This window comes from Lampris incognitus, chromosome 19 (genome assembly GCF_029633865.1).
Source record: "Lampris incognitus isolate fLamInc1 chromosome 19, fLamInc1.hap2, whole genome shotgun sequence".
NCBI classification, from domain to species: Eukaryota; Metazoa; Chordata; class Actinopteri; order Lampriformes; family Lampridae; genus Lampris; species Lampris incognitus.
Window position 1 is genome coordinate 25,258,837 of NC_079229.1, and position 27,965 is coordinate 25,286,801.

The 27,965-nt window shown below is 43.1% G+C and overlaps 1 protein-coding gene across 1 annotated transcript in view; it reads right to left on the minus strand.

Annotated features, from left to right (window-relative positions):
* The window catches only part of myo3a (myosin IIIA), an 80,036-nt gene extending 56,310 nt beyond the window's left edge, over positions 1 to 23,726 (minus strand). The window contains exons 1-4 of the mRNA XM_056299507.1: positions 23,559 to 23,726; positions 19,068 to 19,202; positions 6,950 to 7,054; positions 6,642 to 6,741 (exon numbers count right to left, since the gene is read on the minus strand). Of these exons, the coding sequence (XP_056155482.1) occupies positions 6,642 to 6,741; positions 6,950 to 7,054; positions 19,068 to 19,202; positions 23,559 to 23,726 (508 nt within the window). The remainder of the gene's footprint in view (positions 1 to 6,641; positions 6,742 to 6,949; positions 7,055 to 19,067; positions 19,203 to 23,558) is intronic.
* Between the last annotated feature and the right edge of the window lie 4,239 nt (positions 23,727 to 27,965).

Here is a 27,965-nt window from a genome sequence, read left to right on the forward strand (position 1 = left end):
CTTGCTGATAAGCCTGCGACAAGTCTAATTTGGTAAACTACTGACCTCCTGCTAGTTTAGCAAATAAATCTTGGGTTTTGGGTAGTGGATACTGTTCCACATTCAACCATGGATTGATGGTGACCTTGTAGTCTCCACATATTCTCACACTGTCATCCTTTTTAGGCACACAAGCTATTGGAGCTGCCCACTCACTGTAATTAATGGGTGAGATGACACCTTCAGCTTCCAATTTTGCCAGTTCTCTCTCTACGGCTTCTCTTAATGCATAAGGCATGTTTCTAGGCTTACAGAACTTGGGCACTGCATCTGGAACTACATGTAGTCTGGCTTCAATACCTTTTAACTTGCCTAACTCAGGTTTGAACACTGATGCATGTCTGGCACACACATCATCCACTGTATCAGGAGCCACTCTGTTGACTCTTGACCAGTCTAGCTTTAATTGACTTATCCAGTCTCTGCCCATTAATGCAGGACCTCTTCCTTTCACGACTAGTAGTTCTAGCTTTTCTGAGCGTTCCTTGCATTTCACCTTTGCTGCGAATTTTCCTATCAACGGCAATGATTCCTCACTGTAGGTTTTCAGCACACAATTTGCAGGACTAAGTTTCACATCTTTAAACCTGCGTTTAAGTAGAGTTTCAGATATCACTGACACGGCTGCACCAGTGTCTACCTCCATTTTCACCCTTGTACCATTTACACTGACATACACATAGTAGGGTTTCACAATGTCACCTTTACCCGTGTCCATTGCAAAAAGTTCGGCCCCTCCACTGTCCAATGTCTGACCAGTGTCAATGTTCTGTACAGCATCCACCATGCACCTTGTCGGCACACAGCAGTCGTCTCTGGCACTGCAGAGCTGAGGCTGGATAGGATCTCCATCTGCCCGAAGACTGTGAGCGTTGCTCTGGTCCACGTGCTGAGGAGCGTTGCAACATTCCAAATGCCTGGTCCCTTTCGATGCCTTGCCATAGCTTCCTTCTTTAGGTGAACGGCATGCTTTTGCGATCTGTCCCTTTTTCTTGCACTGGTGACACTCTGCGTCCTTGAACCTGCATTCATCCGTTCTGTGGCCTTTTCCATTGCAGCGATAGCAGGGCTTTCCATTAGCTGTAGACTTTACCGTAGCCTAACTTTATAGCCTTTCTGTGCAAACTGTTGCGCACTGTTGCCTTTTGTTACCTCAAAAGAAAGCGCCATTTCAACTGCGAGCTGCAACGTTAAGTCTTTTGTGTGAGCAGCATTGAGTAACCGATCTCTTAGCTCACTGCTCTTAACTCCACAGACAAACCTATCACGCAGTGCTTCATCTAAAAATGTTCCAAATTTGCATGTGGCTGCTAACTTTCTCAAACTTGCAATGTACTCACTTATTGTTTCGTTTTCCTTTCGGTTTCTTCCGTGAAACTTGCATCTCTCGACAATAAAGTTGGTTTTCGGGATGTAGTGCTTTTCTAGCATTCCCACCAGTACTTCATATGTTTTACCCGATGGTTTATCTGGTGCACACAAATCCATCAGCAAGCTATGTGCCCTTTTTCCTACTACCGTAAGAAATACCGCTTTGGTTTTCTCATCTCGAGTGTCGAATCCATTTGCTGCGAAGTACTGCTCTAACCGCTGGCGATAACTATCAAAACTTTCCTCACTTTCCTCGAAGTGGAAATCTTCTGGCTTACCAAATGCCATCTTCTGTTCGACGGTCCTTTCACTCACCGAACGTCTCCCTGGTTGTTCGTCGTTTACTTCTGCCTCGCTGGAGCTGCTTGACATGCTAACTCTGTGACTTCCAACTTAAACATCCCATCCTCGTCACCAAACTGTGGTGTATGAAACACTAATATTGTTCTAAACTGTTTAAGCAGATAACTGGAAAGTGCACACGGCAGACTTATGACAGTAACGTAGTATATTTATTATTACGCTGTAACAACCTAGCTATCCCGACTAGAGCGGGGTACCAAGAGAACGCCCTGGTGGCGATTCTGCCTTATCTACTCTTCAGGAACAACCAATAGCTGACCTCCACCTCATTCAGCACCAATCACATTGGTCTGTGCACATTCAAAACCAACCAACCCACACTGGTTAATATTCTGTGTTGGGAACACCACATGTTCCACCCCCTCTGCTGACCCGGGGAGGGCTGTGGACTACCACATACCTTCTCTGATATACAGTGCATCCGGAAAGTATTCACACCCCTTCACTTTCCCCACAATTTGTTATGTTACAGCCTTATACCAAAATGGATTAAATTCCTTTTTTTTCTCATCAATCTACACACAAAACCCCATAATGACAAAGGGAAAAAGGTTTTGTAGAATTTTTTGCAAATTTATTAAAAATAAAAAACTGAAATATTGCATGTACATAAGTATTCACACCCTTTGCTATGACACTCAAAATTGAGCTCAGGTTCATCCTGTTTCCACTGATCATCCTTGAGATGTTTCTACATCTTGATTGGAGTCCACCTCTAGTAAATTCAATGGATTGGACATGATTTGGAAAGGCACACACCTGTCTATATAAGGTCCCACTGTTGACAGTGCATGTCAGAGCAGAAACCAAGCCATGAAGTCAAAGGAATTGTCTGTGGACCTCCGAGACAGGATTGTATCGAGGCACAGATCTGGAGAAGGGTACAAAAAATGTTCTACAGCTTTGAAGGTCCCGAAGAGCACAGTGGTCTCAATCATTCGTAAATGGAAAAAGTTTGGATCCACCAGGACTCTTCCTAGAGCTGGCCACCCAGCCAAACTGAACAATCGGGGGAGAAGGGCCTTGGTCAGGGAGGTGACCAAGAACCCGATGGTCACTCTGACAGAGCTCCAGCGTTCCTCTGTGGAGATGGGAGAACCTTCCAGAAGGACAACCATCTCTGCAGCACTCCACCAATCAGGCCTTTATGGTAGAGTGGCCAGACGGAAGCCTCTGCTCAGTAAAAGGCACATGACAGCCCGCTTGGAGTTTGCCAGAAAGCACCTAAAGGACTCTCAGACCATGACAAACAAGATTCTCTGGTCTGATGAAACCAAGATTGAACTCTTTGGCCTGAATGCCAAACATCACGTCTGGAGGAAACCAGGCACCTCTCATCACCTTGCTAATACCATCCCTACAGTGAAGCATGGTGGTGGCAGCATCATGCTGTGGGGATGTTTTTCAGCGGCAGGAACTGGGACACTAGTCAGGATCGAGGGAAAGATGAATGGAGCAAAGTACAGAGAGATCCTTGATGAAAACCTGCTCCAGAGCGCTCAGGACCTCAGACTGGGGCGAAGGTTTACCTTTCAACACGACAACGACCCTAAGCACACAGCCAAGACAACAAAGGAGTGGCTTCGGGACAAGTCTGTGAATGTCCTTCAGTGGCCCAGCCAGAGCCCAGACTTGAACCCCATTGAACATCTCTGGAAAGACCTGAAAATAGCTGTGCAGCGACGCTCCCCATCTAACCTTACAGAGCTCGAGAGGATCTGCAGAGAAGAATGGGAGAAATACCCCAAATATAGGTGTGCCAAGCTTGTAGCTTCATACCCAAGAAGACTTGAGGCTGTAATCGCTGGCAAGGGTGCCTCAACCAAGTACTGAGTAAAGGGTGTGAATACTTATGTACATGCAATATTTCAGTTTTTTATTTTTAATAAATTTGCAAAAACTTCTACAAAACCTTTTTCACTTCGTCATTATGAGGTATTGTATGTAGATTGATGAGAAAAAAAAGGAATTTAATCCATTTTGGAATAAGGCTGTAACATAACAAAATGTGGGGAAAGTGAAGGGGTGTGAATACTTTCCGGATGCACTGTATGTGGAGTCACCAACCACTTCTTTTCACCTGACAGTGAGGAGTTTCACCAGGGGGACGTAGCATGTGGGAGGATCACACTATTCCCCCCAGCCCCCCCCCCCCGAAGAGGCGCCCCAACCAACCAGAGGAGGCGCTAGTGCAGCGACCAGAACACATACCCACGTCTGGCTTCCCATCCATAGACACAGCCAATCGTGTCTGTAGGGATGCCCGACCAAGCCGGAGGAAACACGGTGATTCAAACTGGTGATCCCCATGTTGGTAGGCAATGGAATAGACCGCTACGCTACCTGGAGGCCCCGATGTTGGCTTAACTTTGACGTGCTGGATGAATCATTTCCTGCCCTTCTCTTTTCATCCGAGTGGTCTGCGCCTCCTATCTACAGCATATGTCAAGTTGTATTACAAAACCTATTTCAAAATCCAAAATGTATTCCTTGTGCAGGTTGGGGTTGACTGATAGCCGTCAATTGATGGCTACATTTACATGCACACCAATATTAAAATACTAGCCTTGTTAAGATACTAGCACCATTTTTATATCATAGCATAAATAAGGTATTAACCAGTGTTAGCATTTTTCTATTAAAGTGTGGAATATTTCATTATTAGTCACGTTACTTACAGGCTGTTCGGACATGTAAACTTAACTCTCATTGCTCTCATTTGGAGTTTTCATCACTTGCCCCCCCATCTGATGAGTTGCAACAGACAGACGGATGGCACTCAACTGATGTGAGCGAAGTTTTTGTAATAGAAGAAAATCAATGAAACGAGAAATAATTATGACCACTGTTGTGTCCTCTAATGCACAATATTTTGACTCCAACAGAAATCCTGACCTTGGGTTTGAAAATGTTTTGTGTAATTCTAGTGGTCAGGATGAAAGTGATGTGATTTATTCACACAAGTGACGTGAATAAATTACAAATCAAAGCAAGTAAGTCAAACAAATTGAAATAGAAAGGTAGCAGATAATTTTCAAATCGATTTGGTTAGCTTCAGCTGCTGCATAGCTTGCGGAGTACAGCAGGTACGGGCCAGGTTTCTTGAGTGATTCAGCCACTACAACAGTTAAGCTGGCCGGGCTCTTATGAAACCTGGGGAGGTGGAGGGTTATGAGTCATATACTTAACTTCAATCATTACTATTCAGTAACCCCTGTTGATATTTACCAGTCATAATACTACTGAGAAGAGCAGAAGTATTTTGCATAGCACTGCAAAAAGGGAAAACTCATACAAGTGTTTTAAAAGTGCTGCGGAAGGGCTGTTTAACATTTTTAACATTGTTTTTCATTCTGACTATATGTAATTGCATGTAAAATGTATGATGAAAGGAAGTTTTTTTCTGCACAAGTCCTGTTAACAGCTTAAATGGAGCTATTGTTTCATTTAGAATAAGCACCCCAGCCAGGCTATTCTGTCTATCATTATGTACATAGTTGGCATTTCAAACATACAGATGATCAAAAATAGATTCAATTATTTCTTTATGTTTAGGCATATAGACAGCTGTTTGACATCTGTGTGCTTTCAGTTTTCTAACCATGAATGACTAATTTCTTTGTGAAATACTTCAGTGTGTTTTTGCCATATACCTGTGTGTGAATTCTGACCCTCCCTGTGAAGATATCTCTCACTCTTTCTTTTACTACGCTTTCCTGTTATATCTCGAATAAATGCCAAGATCCTGACTTCCAAAAGTAATAAGTGAACTAAGTCTTATGTCCAAATAAAATATCCACCATTTTTGCAAAATGGGAGACCTGACTGCTTTTGCAAAACTCAAAATGACTGTAAGACTGAATTCTCCCAAAATGATCAGCTAATCAAAGACATTTGCTTATAATTTTGTGATATTGAGCAGTGAACATCAAGTTTATCTTTACCAAACAGATGTGTAATGCTTTCGAATAAAACTTGTAAAAGACTATTTACATCGGCTCAGATGTAAATGCCAATAATGGTAGCTCGTGGAACTAAAAGCAAACACAGCACATCTTAATAAAGATGCTTCAATTATAGCTAACATAGAGCCTTTTAGACAACAAAAGCTTCTGTATAGTATGCTAATGTTGGAAACCCTGTCGCTGTTGAAAAGGACAAGATTGGAGTGAGGCAGTCTGCTTTATGGTCCTAACTGTGATCAGCCTTGGAAATGAGCTCTCCCATAAAAAAAGAGAGCTGTGTGCTTTGTGGACTCATGCGCCAGTTAAGGCTCTTAAGAGGAGTACACACTTGGCTGTCTAAAAATGACCCACACGCATGTTGAGAGGGGGATTTTATTGGTAATGAAAAGAGGCAGCTGGTTTTTCAGCCCCAGTACAAATCAAGTGAGTCATCCCGGAAACCAGCAAGAATCATTTCACATATCACGCGCTTTCTAACCAGTTAGAGCTGTACTGCACCGAGGGCCTCATTTGGTTAAGAAAACCCAAAAGCAAATAATGGGGCAAATCATGGGGAAAATAATTACAATGTCCTTGGTTCTCTGTGGCAGAATGGAGGAATTATTGTGTGTTGGAAATGGGCAGTGGTCCCCCGCCTCTCCAGGCCATACAAGTCTATTCCACCCAGCAAAAAGAAAGAGAATGGTGGCCAATTTTATCTGGAAAGCAAGTGAAGGTAATTGATTTGACCTATCGACTAAATGCACTCAGCAGTGCAGAAACATGCTTTCCATAGACACTTGCACACAGATGGATGCAGGCCTGCAAAATCACAAAAGGGATAGTACAAATAAAGAAATAATGTCTTTGGTAAATTTCACTACCGCCCTCATACAGACACATGCAAACCAATGTGCAGCTTACCAAAGTCCACAAGTTTAATGCCCCCTTGTGTGGTCAGCAGAATGTTATTGCCTTTCACATCACGGTGGATGGTCTTGTTGACATGCAGGTGTTGGAGCCCCTACAAGACAGTTTGGGGCAGTTCAGACACCGGATTCCTTCAAAATAATCCTCAATTGACTTTACTGTAGTTGCTTTCATTACAGCAATTTATTCCAGGGCAACAACATACTGGTTTAAATATACATTTGAAGCAGCACGTCATTGTTTCCCACATGTGAGTGGCTATCTATTCAGGTCCATTCAAAAATTCAACCACCCAGGCTTACCATGAGAGCCTCGTGTATGATGTAGGCAATAATGGACTCATCCATTCTGTCACCTCTCTTCAGCATGCCTTTGGCAAGATCTGTCACTGAGCCACCATTACAAAGCTGCAAGAAAAAAAGGCCACAAAGAAAATTAGACAATGGCTTCAACCTGGAAAACCTCAGCATGAGTCAGCGCCATCTCAGTTGAAGTAATGTGGAGCAATGAAGGAAGGTGTGTATAATTTTATTCTGAGCGGTGGTGGATGTACCTTTTTTGATCAGACTTTGCAGCGAGAGAAGGCACATGGCAAGTATTTTTGTCAATTTTGAGCAGCTTATCTTTTGGAGGCAGCTTAGTGGGAGGTGGAAATCGTGCCCGTGGAGAAAATGTACATTTTCTAAGCAGGGTTTAATCTACGCCGTGATGACTAAGCAGGGTACACTTTGAGGCTGTAATAATAGTGGCCCCTTGAATCAAGCACTTCCTCCCACGTTCTGAGACAACATCTGCCAAGGTTGATTAAAGACATTACACCCTTTTTATAGGACAAGATTTTGCATTGGATACATTCCAGGATTAAAATCAGCAGAATATGGCAGAAATATACATAGATGGAAGCATTTCCATCCATGACGATCACATGGATAATGTCGATGTTACATAGTGGATTAGCTTGCTTCAAAATGCTGCAACAAAAATTTGGCTTGTTATATACATATATATTAGGTGATTCCTGCGGTATACTGTGTCTAGATATGGACTCCACCATCAATAGCAATTGCTTTCTGAAAATGACAGAAAATTACCCTTTGTGTTGCCTTGGCAACAATAACACCCCTTAATTTGGACCTTTCTTTTCTCACTGTTCGAGGTAGCAGAAAAGGGCCATTAAAGAGATGTTTTCCTAGCAAGAAATAATCTACAAGCTGTGTCTGTGTTCAGCACTCATAAATACACACCTGTTCATATCATGAAAGAAAGGAGAACACACAACAAGACATCCATCAGGCAAATGTGTCTGTCTATGCACTTGCTCCTTGTGCTGCAGATATTTTTCATTTAAACGCACACCTTCACACAGGACTGTATGCATAAAAAAGCATTTCAAGCTATCAGAAATTAAGTTTCCATTTTATCGACTTATGCATAAAACACTTGTTCTCTTATAAACCCGACTCATTTCCTGTGCTTGTAAATTGAAAGCTTAATTAGGCAACAAATATTCAGCAGTTTGTGGTTGAGGGTAAGAATTGCTCCCCCGTGGTTTCAGAGAGAGGAGTTTGCTAATGAATATCTTACACACCACGCAATTAAACAAAACTGTGATGCCTTTCATTACATATTCAGAATGACAGACTAATGTACATGACAGCTCAACATGGGCCGTGACAGTGTGAGGAGGCTTCTAGCACTGCTGCAGTACAAACATGAAGTATACTGATAGCGGATGACAGTAGCATCATTCGTTCATTGATGTTCTTGATCATGTGCCCATTTTTACAGAAACGGGGACCCAAATTGTTATCTTATTATAATTCTACCCACAGGGCTAGACTGCCATACTGCTTGAGCTAACTGAACATGTTGGTGACATCGCTGTAATTGGGCTAACCATGGGAAGCTATGACTTACTTTTATTTCCATTTGCAGCTGGCAATTAAAACTTTTGATAGAGTGCAAAAGGAGAAAACGAGGTGCCTTGATTATGGATCAAACATAGTATTTCAACTTGCTATATTGCTAGGCGTGGGAAGTCTTTTCCAAACTCAGTTATAGAGGGAGTCAAGTTTACAAAATATGCATTTTTCAGGTTTGTACTGACTGATAAGTACAATCACTTGAAAGTATGCTCTAATAGAGGGAATATGAAATGCCTGGTGTTGAAAAACATGGCTATTTTTTGACTTTGACAAGGCAATTTCATCTCATAAGTTTTCAATACTTTGTACCTCATGGCTGCTTTTTCGACTTGCCTATCAATATACCTATCTATCAAAAAGCCAGAGGGCTGTTGCAGGATAGACGGTATGAATCTCAGCTGCCAAAAGGGGATCTTAATCACTGCGCTGGGGCCTCTTCTCTCACTGCTATCAGACTTGCAGGCAAACTGCAGTGAAGCAGAGCATATCAGAGGCTCTGCATACAGGCCAGTGCTGGAGAATAAGCTGAGCCTGACGTCAGTCCACATCACTGCTGGGATCACCTGTCATCATTAAATTACACGGGGCAGGCAGACAAATTCATATTAATGAGCGTTCCATTGCCTTAGCATTAGGTGCTGCACATTAGTGCGTGCGCCCTTAGACACAGTGTTTGCTTCCAGAAAGAGATGCCGAACATCAACATTTATTACTGCTGGAGTTGTGAAACCTCATCGGGTGGATATGATACAGGAAATTACCGACTTGCTTTGTTTGAATAGTTATGAAGTTGATTTTACGTGCTGTGTAACAACACACCTTAGTGTTCTCTACTTAAATATTAAAGGGAAATTTCATCGATGGTTTTGTTGTATGTGCAATCAGTACTGATGAGTGAGTAATGTAACTGATTGAAGCAGTAAAGTCTTCACTGTGTACTATACTGACAGAGAAAGAAATCTGTGTCGTCCTGCTCATAGTCTTTCCCAGTGCCTACATGTACCAGGATGCATTGCACATAAGCCTCTGTATTGTCGTCCATAAATTCCTTTGCGCTAGTGTTATGGGACGTCATTTCCACCATAGGAAACATCGCTTAGTCGAGAAAACGAGATTTTTTCTCCTTTTTTTTTAACAGCATGTTTAGAATAGATTTGAGTATCAAGCCCTGCTAGGCTGTATGTAGTTTTTCCGGCTGCCAACTGATGTCACAATATGTCCCTTGGCTGCTGGAAAAAAATTCAGTTTCACTGCAGCTGTTTTTCATGTGCTATCCCTTTCACAGATAGACAGAGATAAATCGGTGAAAAATTGGTTCTCTTTAAATCCAACAATGATACCACTAGAATGAGCAAAATATCGAATGCCATCAGATACCATCGCACCAACTAAATATCCATATAATTACCATCACTACCTTCATGTGGAGAGGGGTGAGGATGTATTGCTATAGTACAATATAGTAAGCCAGGTGGAAAATGGCTAAAGGCAAGATTTCTCAAGAGCGAAGACTTATCCTATCAACAAGGGTTAGAAATCATATTGCACAGTTCTCTAAGGATATTGCAAGAAAATGTCAAATATTGACCTTTATCCTGAAGCTCACACTTGTCAAATTTCCTTTCCTTCAACACACTATAGATACTGTAAATTATTACTGTCAGCTGTGCACAAGGCATCAATGTAATGGGACAGGGTGTTTGAAGAACTAACAATGATTTGAATGATGTGCCACCACCAGATATTTCTTCTCCTTCATTTATGTCAAGTCAATTTTATTTGTATAGCCCAATATCACAAATTACAAATCTGTCTCAGTGGGCTTTACAGCAACACAACATCCTGGGCTTTACAGCAACACAACATAACATTACATTTTACAACAACGTTGAAAGATACTAGCATTTGTGATAGAAAACGAGTGTTATATACGTAGTTTACAGCACCTAATTCAGTTTAATTTACATATCGAGTAGGCCTGTAGCGGTTGTACTTAATGTGATCACTGTAGAAAATGATAACGGCGACACAGGCTAGCTTAAAATTCCTTTTTATGTCTTAATTTATGTCTTATCTTTTAATTTATGTCTTAGCTAGCTATTTAACACTACTAACAATATCAAAATTGAAGAGATGAAACACAAAATATGTCCTCAATTATGGGGCCTTATTCAAAAGGAATCAAATCAATCATATGGTATCATACAGGTAAGATGAACCAGTATCTCGCATATCAAGTGAGAATTTATAGACTTACCAGTTTTCAAAGAATATCACCCAATACAAATGAGGTCAGGTGCTTGTTTTGTCATGTAAATGAAGGGAATCAATCAAAGACGGGGGGGGGGGGCGTGGATGAAATGAAAGGAGATGAAACAAACGAGGAAGCCCCACCCCACTCAGTCTGCACAGTGTTTGTCATCTAAACACATAACACGCTGACATATCAGCCAAACATTAATTCATGATGCAACCCTAAATGCAAATAATAATCCCTCAGCACACTGTACATGATGATTGAAAATGTGTGTGTTTGTGTGTATTTGCGTGTTCGCGTGTTTGTGAAGCCAGCTGGATCCTCTCCAGGCATAAACAGCTCTTTTGTTACCGCGACCTTATCATTTACACGGGCATAATGGCTAAGGTGTTTACTTTCTGGTGCTGTTCATTTAAAAGTCCTTACAAACGGTACCATCTCAGACCTCATTGTCAATTAATGCTACGTTCAGACCAAAGGCGGCGAGAGTTGGTGCCGCTTTGTTCGCCAGAGTTTGGCCGCCAGCTCCGCCAGGTGTGTTCGAACAGAACGCGAATTCGCTGTGTTGACGTCACAACAAGCAGGCTAGTTACACCAACGCTGCTAGCAAGTTTGCTAGACCGCACACAACAAATACCATACACGAGCAGTTTGAGTTTACTTGTGATCATCATGGATGAGCGACAGAGATCAGTTGCGGTGGCTCTGCTTTATCATCAATTTGCGCCGCCGAAACCGGCGTCAGCGTTCGGTTTGGGTTCATAGCATAAACCGGAGACGTGCCCAGTTTGGCGAATTTCACCGGAATTCTGGGTAGGGGGCGTGTATTTTTTCCCAGCATGAAGGCGGGTTCTAACTCTACTTGAAGGTGATTGGCCCGAGTTGGACATTTTTGAACTCCCGCAAAGGCGCGTCCGTCGCTCGATTCGCCCAATTCCCGCCGCCCGTAATTTCGCCGCGAATTATTCCGCCCATTCGCCTCCTCCCATAGACTTTGCATGCATTCGCGCCGCCCAAAAATATCGCGCCGCCTTTGGTCTGAACGTAGCATTAAGACTAGCAGTTTGAAGAATGAGGGCAGGTCCGGTTGGAGACAAAGAGGTTAATTTCAGGCAGTGGTTTATATTTGCGATTTAGAAGGAATCTAACAACAAGTATGTGGGTATAAAGACAAGAGGATGAAAGAAATTGATTGCTCCAGGAATCAGGAACAATTTATTTGTCATTTTATATTATGCACTACGTAGGTACACAGAAGAAACGAAATTCCGTTTCCCCCAACCCACAGCAGTGCGTCACAAAAGCACATATCCAAAAACAGCCAACAACACAGTCCAAAAACTGGGAACGAACGCCAGCCAGGATGACTGTCGGAGCTGTCGGTCTGCGTGGGCTAGCGGTTAGCCTAGCCTGCCCCACCTCCGCGCCCCATCACACCGCCCTCGATGGTTCCCTGTGCCTATCGGATGCAGCAGACCAGGCTCCCCCAGCCTGCTCTCCAAACGCCAGCCCTCCAGCCAGACACCCTCGAATCGACACACCTCCCCCGCACTCCACACGACGCCACAAACGCAGACAAAAACACTGCATAGTCGACGCCAGGCCGCCTCGGGCCGTGGGCTAAAAGTGAGCATAGCCTGTCCCGTAGCAGAGCTCTCTCAGCCGATCCAGCGCCAGCTCTCCGAGCCAAACGAAATCGACGATCAAAATAGAAACTCAACACGATGACACAAATGTAGACGCGGACAAAGGCGCTGCATAATCGGCACTGGGTGAGGCTGCCGCAAACGCGAGTCCGCGCCGCCATCTTCTCCACCGGCTTTTATTGCGCTAACTTAATGATTAGCTACCGTGGGCCTGTTACACTTGTTCTTAAATCGATTATTATGACGCAAATACAACGGTAACGCATTAATATATTTCCCCATTGTCTGTTTAAATGTTCTGTACGATAAATGCTTTTAATGGGAATGCGCAGTGAAAAAAAGCAATTGGTAAAACTGGTAAGTCTTTGGATTCATTACAAACTACTAATCAAAACAATATCTTTGATAGCATGAACCAACTGTTTTTTTAGCATAATTAATACTTGTGTAAACTACTGATAAGACACGTTAGTCCCTAGTTAACGGATCTGACCCTTTAGCCGACCGGTTAGTGATGTCGCCTTGTGGTGCAGTACACCCCATATCGAATCCCGCACCGGTCAAAAAAATAACCGCTTACACTTGCGATTTTTCCTTTACGTCTTTCTTTTACTTTGGTTTGGTTGAGAGCTGAGCAGCATATGAGAATTAAATCCAGAACCACGTATATACATGGACCACGGGGGAGTGCAATTTCAGTTTATCCCTAAAACGCAGTTCTTGGTTTTAACCAGCGGTGTAACTACTAGCCATCGGGCATACCAGGCCAAACCTCAGTGGGCCGGCGGACCTCCAAAAAAACCCATGGCAGTGCCTGTCATTCGGGGTGAGTCCTGCGTGCGTGTTCCGGGGCTGGGCTCACTGGCCAATCACAACCAAGTTAGTTAATGCGTGTTTAATGCAGTAGCACGCAGCAGTGGGATGGCCAACGAACAACATGGACAAGAAAATGTCAAAAAGTAAAGAAGGGGCGAGGAAAAAAAAGAAAGAGAGTAAACAGGAAGCAGGCATTAGCTGCAGAGACCTCCAAATGTAAACAAGCGTGAAACCGTCCAGACCCACGGCGCACCTGTGGGTGGAGCAAGGCAGTGTTCGATGGGAAAGGCGGGGAACCAGCCAACAGGGATTATGTTCCAGGGATTAGTCATATCCTAAACGGGTCATAAGTAAAACTAGGCTAATTTTAAAGCTAGCTAGCTTTGGCATGCCCTCACCTCTGTAACGTCATTTGTTGTCCTCCATGTGTCCATATATCAGCTGCGAGCTAGCTACGGTATGTCCTCACCCCTGTAACGTTATCTGTTGTCCTCCGTGTGTCCACACATCAGTTGCGAGCCAGCTGTTGTATGTCCTCACCTCTGTAAAGTCATTTGCTGTCCTCCGTGTGTCCATACGCCAGTTACGAGCTAGCTTTGGCATGTCCTCGCCTCCGTAACGTTATCAGTTGCGAGCGCGTCCTACTAAATGTCCCTCTCAGGCTTTAGCAACGCATAGCCCAGAGCGGCAGTTGCGCGCGCGCGCCGTGGAGGGGGGGGGGGGGGGTCGGCATTGTGTCTGAACATCAGCATCCTCTAGTGGCCAGCAACGGTATTTAAGAGGAACAGACTGAAGCGGTAAAGTAGACGTTAAATAATAAGTTTATATGTTCAAGTTAAAACTGCTGTAACTTGTGGTTACAAATGACCCCACTGATTGTCCATTTGTTACTATTTAAGCCATGCAGCCATGCTGATTGTGTGTCACAGTACAAGTCTGGGTTTACAGAAATACGTCCTGGAATAGACATGTGCTACTTTCCATTGCAAAATTCTTTGAATACGTTCAGAATCACCTGCCAACAATAAAAGACTATATCATTACCATCAAGGACTAGGGTGCTAAATCTAGTGGGCTATGTCCTGTAATTACATTACTCCCCCCCCCCCAACTGTAACTGGCTGTGGGCCTGTCCCAGCAGATAAGTCCAGGGCTGAGTTTCTTTACCAGTACACCCCTGATTTTAACTAATGGATGATAAAATGCAAATTTTAGTTTTTCAAAGGAGATTCGAAATTGGCCTTGCTTGGAATAGATTACCCAAGGAGTCACAAGGGTTTACAAAATTAAAAGCAAGTCCAAATCAGGATTTCCATTACTCCTAATTGGAGAATAAAATTGCCTCTGATTACTAGCTTTGAAGTTTGTTTGTTTTGTTTTTTAGTAATTGAAAATTCAGACGTGACTTCTCTTGGCACTGGTGTAGCAAGATTGGGGAGTCATTCTTGAAAGGTCCCTCATCTCTCCCACATCCGCTATCATGAATGAGCACACAATGGAGGCAAAGCAAAGGGTGCAGTTGGAGTGGATTCTGCTCATAATGAGTGGTCTCTGTGCTGTATTTGATAGAAAGAAAGGATCCGTACACCACAGCTAAAAGATGGAAAATTACAGTTTAGAAAGGGAGTGTAACCATGCTGAGTGCCCAGCCTTTCTGCTCTCTGGCTCTTTGCTGCTACACTCTGTGCATGTGAGCTCTATGCACACACACAAACTCATGCAGCTATGTATGTGCACACACATAAACACACACGCACACTGACAGACCAGAGAGATACTCAGTTGGCAGGCAGTGATTTCAGCTCCAGGATTAGCCCCCCTCCCCAGATCTGGACTGCTGGTTCTGAGATTTTTGCATGGCAAAGTTTGTGTTTAGATATGCAAAACTCTGTGGAAACTGGGAGTAAACAAAACAGCGATACTGGCTGAACTCCCCAAAACTGCAGATTTGCATTTGTAACTCGCAACAATAACACGGGACTGAAAATCAGTCAGTGCAGTACAGTGCAAACCTGACAATTGCCACAGTACAAAATTAATGCAGGAAGAGGCCTGTGTATTATCCCCATGTTCAATGGCCTGGTTATTCAGCATCTTGGATCCAATTGGACTTTCAGGCCAAGTAATTTTAGGACCCATCTGAAGGTCACTGAGATGGACAGTGATGACAGGAGATAGAAACACAAGCTGCAGAGGTGAAAACTATATACTGGGCTAGCATAACACCCATGCTGTTGCTGCTGTGCCTGCTAAGCTTGGATTACAGAAATATGGGTGCTCCATCCAAACGCTGCTAAAGTAGCTCTCCTAGTAGTGGAAATAGGCTGGGACAGTGTAATAAAGGGCACAGAGGAAGAGATGATCATAGATTTTAATGTGCGGGTTGACACAAAAGCCTTGTTTCCTGAGAGCAGAATGTGTGTATAGAAATGCAATGCAAACTTAGAAAAACAAATGAAATGGATCAATAGGAGGTGTGCAAATGCCTAAACAGTTACACAACTCTCACAATCGATACTTGTGTACGTACAGGCATGCATATGAATTCATCTGCAAAACCAGTCAGGTGCTACAACTTATATATATATACACATAAAATGTCTGTGTTTTTGTCCACTTGGTTGTGCCCTACAGCAAAGTCATTAAACACGCAACATTTGGACCAGGCACATGCTGTACAACACCTGTGTGTGTGTGTGTGTGTGTGTGTGTGTGTGTGTGTGTGTGTGTGTGTGTGTGTGTGTGTTTGTTTGTTGTTTGTGTTTGTTTCTTCAATCAAAGTTCCACATGGCAACTGACCATAGTTATCAGTGATGGATAGATTTGTACTTCTCTCTATCACAACAGGAACACACGTCGCAAGGTCACGGAGCCATGCGGCACAGTGCCACACACACTTGCTGCCGCGTCAGACCTCACAAGCATTTGCCGCTTTGCTGCTTGACCTCTATTACACAAATGTCTTGAGCCTGACATTTCCAAAGGGCCACAGCAGGAAATGAAATATGAAAGATGGAAGAGCCAGGAAACCTGGGGGCCTTACATCTTGTTTCCTTTTTTTTCCTTTTTTTTAGAGGTAAGAAAAGCAGGAGCATCGAGGTCCCCTTTGATATTTTCTGTAAAATATCACAGTTCTTCCAGATCACCTCACTCCTGTTTACCCAGATTGGTTGAAAACTGAAAATGTATTCAAGTTCTCGAAGTAAAATTTGGCTGATGTGCATTTTTATCTGTTGTTCAAAGTCCAGAAAATTTGACTGCAAAGACAACTGGAAAATCTAATTGAAGAAAGACTAAAATCACAATTATACCATTCATTCATTATCCAAACTGCTTATCCTGCTCTCAGGGTCGCGGGGATGCTGGAGCCTATCCCAGCAGTCATCGGGCTGCAGGCAGGGAGACAGCCTGGACAGGCCGCCAGTCTATCACAGGGCCCACACACACACACACACACACACACACACACACACACACACACACACACACCTAGGGACACTTTAGAACGGCCGATACACCTGACCTACATGTCTTTGGGCTGTGGGAGGAAACCGGAGCACCCGGAGGAAACCCACGTAGACACGGGGAGAACATGCAAACTCCACACAGAGGACGACCTGGGACGACCCCCAAGGTTGGACTACCCTGGGGCTGGAACCCAGGACCTTCTTGCTGTGAGGCGACCGCACTAACCACTGCGCCACCGTGCCGCCAGTTATACCAATTATACCAATGATGAAAAATTCAAAATCAATTTAAAACACGTACCGCCTACAGCAGCTGTGCCACTTTTCTCTTTGTGCATAGTTTGAAAACCAGAGGTTTTCTCTTCAATGGGCCACATGATAATGGCTGGGCTCGTGTTACAGGCAATTGTGCTCATTGTCAAAACAGCAAGAAACCTTTAAGCTTAACTCTGCCATGACATCTGATTTGTAAACTAATTCACAGGGAAGGTAAAAAAAAAAAGGAATTGTCTTCCTTGCTTTTTTCCCCTTTTCTTTGTTTCCCTTTTTCTCCCCAATTGTACAATTGGGGAGAAAATTGCTGATCCGGGAGGGCTGCAGACCACCACGTGCCTCCTCCCCGATACATGTTCAGTCGCCAGCCGCTTCTTTTCACCTGACAGTGTGGAGTTTAGTACGGAGCCCGGGAGGTGGCATGGCCAAAAATATCTATAAAGCGCGCTTTACTAAATCCTACGCACGCTTTAAGTATATCGTACGGACGCATGTCACCTCCCGGCTATGGCGTAATTTATGGGAGGGTCAGGGGGGACATGTCCCCCTCAATATTTAGAAGAGGTGAATTTGCCCCCCCCCCCAAAAAAAATACATCATGAATGATAATGTTAACCCCCTCGCCAAAAAAGGTAAAATAACAACACAGACAGTCGAACTACCTAAAATGTCATTCGTACTTGTTTTCCAATGATTTCATACACCCCTATGCTTGGACCATACCATTTTAACCTTGCCACTGGGATTGCCGACCTCGTTGCTGTCTTGCAGTTGCTCCTGACAACCAGGAGACCGGAGCATGAATGATGGTGTAAGCAAGTGTAAGTAACGTAGCTAGCCAGCTTGCTTGTCTAGCCCAGTACACCACCCTTTCTTACCTTTGGGGTTTCTGAGTTAGATTTTCTTACGTATTTTCGGATGAATTATAGCCTTATCTAGTTTATAACTTGTGTTTGGGGTTATCAGTTCAGACCCCCTCACGAACTAGCTAGCTAGTAGCGCTTGCTAACAGTAGCCCCTAGACGTTTATGTTAGCGTAAATGAACTTGAACTGATAATTTCGGGCACATGAGATAACATAATAGGTACATCTGCAAACTATAGTCACTATAGGCTAGCCTATCTGAAAGTTGTTTTTCTTTTACATAAATAAGACATTTCCACAATAAATTGATGTAGAAAAAGAGCAAATTGGTGCATACAAATTCACCAGAATGCAGGAAATTAAATGTGTGATGCTCAAAATTTCCAGGGGGAGGACCCCCTGCTAAATGTGCCCCCCCATCCTCAAGTGAAACTTAATCCCCTGCGCTCCCGGGCTCCGTAGTTTCGCTGGGGGGACGTGGCGCGCGGGAGGATCACGCCCCCCGACCGACCGACCAGAGGAGGCGCTGGTGCTGCGACCAGGACACACACACCTACATCCGGCTTCCCACCCGCAGACGCAGCCAATTGTGTCTGTCGGGTCGCCCGAACAAGCCAGAAGTAATACGGGGATTCGAACTGCCAATCCCTGTGTTTGGTAGGCAGTGGAGTAGACCGCCACGCCACCCGGACGCCTGCTCTGCTTCTCTCAGTGAGAGACGGGTAGACGCCGACAATACCAGAGATGCCACCCGAAACCCCACCCACGCGTCCTCCATTATGGTAAATGGCCTGTTACCAAATCTCTCAGCTGACCTATAAACTTCTTGACTGCGTGTGCTGGCTTAAACAGTCACGTAATCCCCCTCTTTATTCCGGTCAATGTATAGACCTGGTTAGCTATTCTGTGCAAGGTGTGTCTGTGTGTAACTGTGTGTATTGTAAAGTTGCCATGCTGAACATTGTATAGTAGAGGGCTTCAAACTCATATTGCTTCTCATCGTCCTCCCATAGAAATAAAACCGTGAATGAGGGTGAATCTGAGACGGAACGGCGTCCTGCATGTCAGCCTCACTGCAGCTGCACGGTAAGATGTCAGGGCTTTCACATTTGGATGTAGGCTTGCTGATGCTTACATAAAGATACACTTCAAATGGGTCTCATGGTCCTACCTCCAGGACTAGCCACAACTGGTCCCCGCATTTCATGTCTCTCTTGTAGTACATCCCGTAGAATTTGACAACATTGGCGTGGTCAGAGAGGGCTTTGAGGATGTTGTATTCTGCTTCAATCTCCTCATCGATATCCTGCAAAACAAGGACAAACCAAAATGGACGCTAGAGATTAAGGGAGAAAATTTGCCACAGTTGAGAGTTATCCATGACTGTGTGTGCATGCAAATATCTGTATCAATTTATGAAACGATATTTAGCTCTTGTGTTGGTGGCACCAACCAGTTTTTCAATGAAATGTGTTTTGCAACATAAAACATTTTGCATATGCGATTAACTTTGCATTTGCATTCGGCTGAGATTAGTTTTGTGCTCTAAGGAGCTGCCTGGCATTGTAAGATACCAAGGTAACAGCTATAAAAATGATTTGTAGGCAGAACAGGCTGGTCCACAGCAATACAACAAATAAAAAAAAACAGTCATATATATTAAGAATTACATCCAACCTAGTGTGCTAAGAGTTTTCAATGGAGTTGTACACACACTTGAACAACCAAATGGTGATTAAAATGTCTAGTCACAGACAGTGGTGTGGCGCTATATCATTTTTAGATGATGAGAAAAAGTAACAAACTTTAACAACTAATGAGACTTTTATCAACACGAGGGGAGGATTTCATAGAGCGAAATGGCTTTTCATTGGAGCTGCTAAATGAGCCATTTGTTCTAGCTTGAAAAAAGAACAAGAGTGGCCTCAGCTACTCTACCTTTACGTTACATGAAATTAATGACTAATTTTCAGTACTGTGCAAACTTCCAGACATCCTAGAGTCTGGCAGAGCCCAGAGGGGTCTCACTTTTCTTATTACGAAGTCACTAAAAATATGTCAATTATTTGTTACAGAAAAAGAAAAAAAGTTGTTACCAATAAAATCTTTCGATTTTATCAAAACGCATGTATTGTTTGGGGGTTGATCAGTCAGTCATTGTCTTCATTAGCCGAATTGATGGTTTGCATTTCGGTTTTCACTTTATACACGGCTAGCAATACCGTTAATTGCCCCCAATGTGTTCAAAAGGTTTTAACTTTACCCCTCGTGCTCAAATGTTTACCTTTTTTTCTCAATGACTGACTCAATCCCCAAATCCTTAGCAAACAAGTCATCCAAATAGGATCAAACAACAATACGTCACATTAGTAAAAGGTAATTGTTCACTGCAGATTTGTGTGTTTACTTGCTCATTGTTAAGTTGAGCTGGAGGTGGCAGAGTTGAAGATGCTAAGATTTTCCTTGGGAGTGACGAAGAAGGACAGGATTAGGAACGAGTATATTAGAGGGACAGCTCGGGTTGGACTGTTTGGAGGCAAAGCAAGAGAGGCAAGATTGAGATGGCTTGGGACATGTGTGGAGGAGAGATACTGGGTATATTGGGAGAAGGAGGCTGAATATGGAGTTGCCAGGGGAGAGGAAAAGAGGAAGGCCAAAGAGGAGGTTTATGGATGTGGTGAGGGAGGACATGCAGGTGGCTGGTGTGACAGGAAGATGCAGAGGACAGGAAGAGATGGAAACGGATGATCCGCTGTGGCAACCCCTAACGGGAGCAGCTGAAAGTAGTAGTAGATTGCTCATTGTTAAATAAGAATCAGCCATCAGGAACACTTTGTCATATCCCTTCATGTACTTGTGTGCATGATATGAAACAAAATATCGTTTCCCCCAGCCTACAGCAGCGCAATACAAAGACAAGAACACCTATCCAAGAACTACAAGACCACATATATCCAAACTAGAACGTATCCAAACTAAGAACATCTATATCCAAACTAACACATATATCCAAACTAAGCACATATATCCAAACTATATCCAAACGAAACACGTATATCCAAACTAAGAACACATATATATCCAAACTAAGCAACAACAAAAAGATCACCGTCCAAGAGAATAGGAAGATTAGTTGGGACAAACCCTTTTCCTGAAGAACCAATGCACATGATGCACAAACAGTTCCTCTTTTATTGGGGTTATTTCACTCAGTACTCTGAATATTGGTCGCTAAACCTGCAATGCATTAACTCTACTAAGTCTCTGTTAATGCTTGGATGCATGTCAAATTTGTTGACCAACTAGCTCCAATTTGGCCGTCCTCACTAATTGTTACTATGGGGTAGGGTCTGAGCCAGTCTGAGCAATGTTTGAGCCAGCTGAGAATTGTAATAATGCAGGCACATGAGGTGTAAAAAGAGTAAATAGCTTATGGACTCGTGTCTGTTGCTGCAAACCTGTCAGAGCTGATATACATTGTGGAAATGCAATATAATGTTGCACCATTGCATATCATTATAAACAATCAAAATGTCTTGTTTTTCCAGTGCTCATTGTACGATTACGTCTGTGTAATATGGTGGACTTCTGTCATATTTTTGTGAATATGTTACATGGGAGTCCATTTTTTTCAGAACTAGAAAAACAATTCAATGCTTCTTTTGTTCTTGCCAATGCATTTTTGTTATTTTAACTCTTTCAGATTAACGGTTGGACAAATCTATAAAAAATGCATAGTTAGAATTTACCTGATTGCTTGTTGACAAAATTGCTGCAAACTAAAATTAGGCAATTCATATTTGTGTGACAATTTCCAGAGACTGGTGTGTTGCATTCAAAGAGAGAGTGTGCACTTAGCAGGTAAGGAAGTGAGAATACAAAGAACAAGTTTGCTGCATGGGGGCATTTTATGTCCTTGCGCTTACTGTATATCTTAAAGAAAGTAAAATTGAGGAACAGAAATGACAGAATGGTTATTTAGCAATGTTCATAGTTGACATGATATAACTTTGTTGGCCAGCTCTCCCATAACACTCTTGATCTCACATCATCCATCCATCCATTATCCAAACCACTTATCCTGCTCTCAGGGTCATGGGAATGCTGAACCCTGTCCCAGCAGTCATTGGGCGGCAGGCAGGGAGACCCCCTGGACAGGCCGCCAGGCCATCACAGGGCCGACACATTCACTCCTAGGGACAATTTAGTACGGCCGATTCACCTGGCCTGCATGTCTTTGGACTGTGGGAGGAAACCAAAGCACCTGGAGCAAACCCATGCAGACACAGAGAGAACATGTAAACTCCACACAGAGGATGACCTGGGATGATCCCCAAGGTTGGACAACCCCGGGGTTCGAACCCAGGACCTTCTTGCTGTGAGGTGACTGCGCTAACCATTGCGCCACTGTGCTGCCGATCTCACATCAATAAAAGTTTTTAAAAATTCGTAAAATAAAGCGAATAAGATTTTTAAGGTATCAAAGGCTGAGATATAGAATTTGTGGCAGGCTGAAAAAAGATAGAGAAAGATTGGGGCAAAAGCTCATCATGAATTTCCGTAGAGTGCATAAAATGAAGAGCAAAATAGGTGGCCGGGTCTTCTTATCTGTGTTGCTGTCTGAACCCTGTGATACAGATGCTCTGGCCATGACAGGTTTAGGGCTACAGGACTGTGATTTGTTCTCCCGGTGCTGCGACCCAAGGGCATAAACCCACCACAGCCCTGTCACATTAACATGCTCTGACTGTAAGACCTGCATGGCACAGAGCAAGGACATTCACTGGAGCCTGTACATAGTCCCCCGACCTTTAAAAACACAGGGAACTGATGCAGCGTAGCAAAACACACACAATAATGCCACAAATTACACCGCTGCATAATGGTACCATCAACTTTCCTTGCGGTGAACTATCAAAGGTCATGCACTTCTTGCTGTCTCCTGTTTAACACGATGGCGGAAAACGAATGCAACAGCAGTATGTAACACAGAGAAATGTTGCATACGCTCGTCCTACGTGTGTTTTTTTTTTTTTTGGACTTTCCCCCCCTTTTTCTCCCAATTGTACCCCTCCAATTACCTCACTCTTCCCAGCCATCCCGGTTGCTGCTCCACCCCCTCTGCCGATCTGGGGAGGGCTGCAGACTACCACATGCCTCCTCCGATACATGTGGAGTCGCCAGCCGCTTCTTTTCACCTGACAGTGAGGAGTTTCACCAGGGGGACATAGCACATGGGAGGATCACGCTATTCCCTCCAGTTCCTCCTCCCCCTAGCAGGTGCCCTGACTGACCAGAGGAGGCGCTAGTGCAGCAAATAGGACACATGCCCACATCCGGCTTCCCACCCGCCAACATGGCCAATTGTGTCTGGAGGGATGCCCGACTAAACCGGAGGTAACACGGGGATTTGAACCGGCGATCCCTGTGTTGGTAGGCAACGGAATAGACCGCTACGCTACCCGGATGCCCACCAACATGAAACTCTTGATTCGCATTTGTAATCCCATGACAGGTGTAGCTAATGTTCCTAGACACTGAAGTAACAGTCAAAGATTACAGAAATTATATAATGCAAATTCCGGTAACAGGTGTATTGTGGCATCAAAATGAGATTGAAGTGCACATGCAACAGACATTTCGAATATAAACCATAACATACATGGATGGGGTCCAGTATCTTCACAGCTGCTTTGCTTCCATCTAGTTTGTTGAGCACCTTGTAGACTTTCCCATAGGTCCCCTTTCCAATCGTCTCAATGATTTCCCACGTGTCAGTAGGATCAGGAAAGTTGCCGAAGACAATTGATTTCCCCGATTTTGGAAACATCTTCAGGAGAGAGCTCCTATGGAGGAGAAATAGGACAAACAAATTACTCAAAGACTCAAATGGAGAGGTTTACAGCTTTGAGAAAGTATTTCTTCTGGCTAATGTATTTCATTTCCCTCCCACGAAGCATATACTTTAATCTGATATGACTGGTATGGATATGTCACGTTATGTTTGTTTCTGTGTAAAAATATGATCCTCAATTGCTCTGATTATAAGATAAGGAAAACAACATGATGTCCGTCGAGAAATCTCGTCTCATTACCTTGCAAGAGCCATGAAACATGTTGACACAGTGTAACATGAGTAATGTGGCTGGTATGTTTGTTAGGAAAAGGGCGACAATGCTTAGCAAGAGTTTATGGGGTAACACCCGCTACATCCTGGATCTTTTTTTAAAATTTTTGATTTTGAGATACTTTATTGATCCGTGTAGGGAAATTACGCTCTGCATTTAACCCATCCTAGCTGTGTAGCTAGGAGCAGTGGGCAGCCACCGTGCAGCGCCAACTCCAGTTCATCTTTCCATTGCCTCAGTCAGGGGCACAGACAGGAGTATTAACCATAACATGCATGTCTTTTTGATGGTGGGGGAAACCGGAGCACCCGGAGAAAACCCACCGCAGACATGGGAAGACCATGCAAACTCCATACAGAGGATAACCTGGGATGACCCCCAAGGTTGGACAACTCCGGGATTCGAACCCAGGACCTTCTTGCTGTGAGGCGACAGCACTAACCACTGTGCCACCCCAAATCACTTTGCACGTTTGACATTGCATTTGCAATCTAGGTGCAAACGCAAAACGATTGACAAAGGACAAGATGGATGATGTAGGCCAACAATGAGCTTATTCAGCTGCCACACTTTACAATCAGTCATGACCCCAATGTAAAGAACGGTCATGCACACCAAGCAAAGAAGAGAGCCAACATAATTGGGCTTTAGCAGTTCAAGCAAAGGTCTCATCTCATCACAGACAAATATACAGAGGCAGGCAAGCATCTAAAACTGGAGCAGTTAAGACGAATAAGTCCCTGACAAGGTTGCCATTTGTTTGATATAGTATGAGCTACCCGCCTCTTTGAGAGTACAAGAACCCAATTACTAGTACTGGATGTGTATCTGTTAGTGCACAGAGACCACTGTAACTTTCACAGACCACAAAAAAAAAAGTCAACGACAGCACAAAATCTGATGGTTCCCTGACTTTGCATCAACAATCTGAAAATCAGAGGGCCGATTGAAGGAGCGATGTCTCCCAATGAGGCAGGCCATAAAAAAAGAGTGTCAATATATTATGAAAATGGTTAAAGCAAACATCTGACAGACTACTATACTAACTATGTGCAGAATTAGTCTTTATTTGGAATTACTGATCCACATCTACACAACAAATCGGACCTACACTCTACAAATGTATGTAGTTACTTAAAAGCGAAATCTTGCTTTTGATGATGCTGGTCCTAATTGTGTTCTTGTGTCATAATTAAATATCACAATAGTGCCACTGGGTAATGGATGCAGATACACGATAATACATGATGGCATGCTGGTCAGAGGGGCATGATAATCACTTTTATAGGGAGCAGGACTGACATGGTTGAATCTGAGATTTTAATTATTTGGCATATTGACAAGGTTCATCATGAAAATGGTGCATAGAGTGGCTTTATAAGCAGTTTTAACAATAAATGATGAGCCTGCAGACAGTAGAAATTAAACAGTCCAATATAGTAATAATAATAATAATTACATTTATATAGCACTTTTCTAGACACCCAAAGTGCTTAATATATAATAAATATAATATAAGATATAATATAATAATTATATATAATAATAATTATGATTATTATAATACTTATGTATAATATATAATTATAATAATTATAGATAATAATAATTATAATAATATAATAAAGAACTTAATATATAATAGCTGTTCAGCAGTTTGCTAAGATTTTCTGTTTGCTGTAACTAATGTCATGGATATCTTTTTTCAAGCTGTCTATTTGTATTTCAGATGGCAATGCAAACTGATGCTGGCTTTCATTTTTTGCTAAATGAAAGCCAAACACAGGGTTGTAGATATGAAATGTTGGAACGTCGTCATGCCGTTGTTAACCTGTGCATCCAAGGGAGGTTATAATTGGATAGAGTAGCATTTCATTATTGATATGCCACCAGCACACAATGGGATAGGTTGGTCTCTGTGGACTTCTCAACACCTATATTTTGACACTTGGTCTCTGAACTCCCTCAGGGGCGTGTGTCTCTCCTTCTGTTGGAGCCAATCACAGCAGTCTTGATTCAAATGCTGATATCACTCTACCCGAGACTGCTGTTTCTCACATATATGGATCACTGGCATGAGCTGAGGGTGACCTATATTGCAGGTATCAACTCCCAAATACCACAACAGGAAACAAAAGAGCATACAAAAATACCAAAAGCTATAAATGGTCTGACCACACGACACTAATGCAAGGACACATAACCTTTGCAAAATACCACACAAACATTTTTAAACACACCTTGACCAAATCCTTCAGGACGGGTTATTCCTTTCTATCTTCACAGCTCAACCACAACTCTGTCTGGGACTCCATTAGGCACCGCCACGGCTGAAACCAGAGCAGTAGAAGGGTAGGACGAAAACAAAAATAAAACGTAAAAACTTAGCATTGTTTTCTTAATAAGACGTGGGACATTTTTGAGGAACTAAATCCATCTCTTGTCTATACGGTTAGCCTGAAAGCAGTGAAAGGCTGGCCCGGTATGTAAACCATAGAGGAGGAGCTAACTGGGGCTAATCTCACTAGCAATTCCCTTGCTCCGTGGCTGCCATTGGAAACCATCTGTAAGTGTTAGGGGATACAGCGGGATTAAGAGGAATTAGCCACTGTTGCAGCATGAGCCTTTCCCTATATAGATGACCATTCATGAACAAAGCAAAGCTGGTTGAGTGGCACCATACATGGTCATACCTCCTTTGCATCATCAGTGGTCATTTCAGTAACGTGAACATGTTTCCACAAATAGCTCCAACCCTGGTTGTCGCCATCATTTCAGTTGCCACTAAAAGTAATCTGATTCATTATCAAAACTCTAATGACATGCACTGAAATAATGTTGACATTAACATGGATAAACAGCACCAGACAGGATCTAAATTTTGATTGCACAAGTTATTTTGCTGACCTTATCATCCATCTGTGCAGATCAATTAGCCTTCTATACAGGCATCACACATGCAGGTAATTGCATTCATGTAAGCCTAATGTACAATGCCCAAGTAACCCGCAGTCTTCCTCAATAATAAATTGTTGGGCCTATATGTGACAACATGCTGTGACACATGAGACAACAGGGCGAAACCTAAGGACTTGCACTGGCCAAGTTCAACACAAGCACAGGCTGCACAAGCTGCATGGAGACAAGCCCTTGAAGGGAATAGTCACTCTGTGTGTGTGTGTGTGTGTGCGTGCGTGCGCACGCGTGCCCGTTCATGAGAGTGGTTATCTAACTATTCCTGCCCTGCAGCAGTGGCTATCTGTCACTTGTTGTTAGCAGTTCGGGGAAGTGGCATTAGTGCAGTCTGTGTACAAAGATGCAAATAATGAACTGCATGTGCCCTCAAATACTCAGTGCAAATGTGAATGTGGTCAGACATTATACCCAGATTTAGAAAAAAATAGTTTATTCAATGCTTCTGTGAGCAAAAATTCCATAGTAGGCTTGGATATCACACCTGGAAATTCCAGTATTTGAATCTTCAGTCTATAAGATCCAAAAGATCAAGCCGTAAAATCAAAGATACCATGATACAATAGGAAGGTCTCGAGATTAGGTGGACTTGTTGAGTTGTGTTTCGATAACATAGACATTTGGCAACTTGCTGCCCACAAGAGAAACCGGAGATCCATTTAGCAAACTGGTAAAGAGACCTGGGCTAATCTGTCTGGTCGACGAGTGAGTTAAAGTTTCAGCTTAACCTTGGCATCAGCAGGGCTGCAGTTCTGCATGCCAGGTTAATCTATCTAATTGGGCATGCCAGAGTCAAAAGTACTGCGATGTCATATACCACTCTCCCCCCGCTGTCCACTTTCAATGCACCTTACCTATATATTTGAATATATATATATATATATATATATATATATATATATATATATATATATATATATATATATTTACTTGACTCACTGGATTATATTTGAATATATAAACTCACT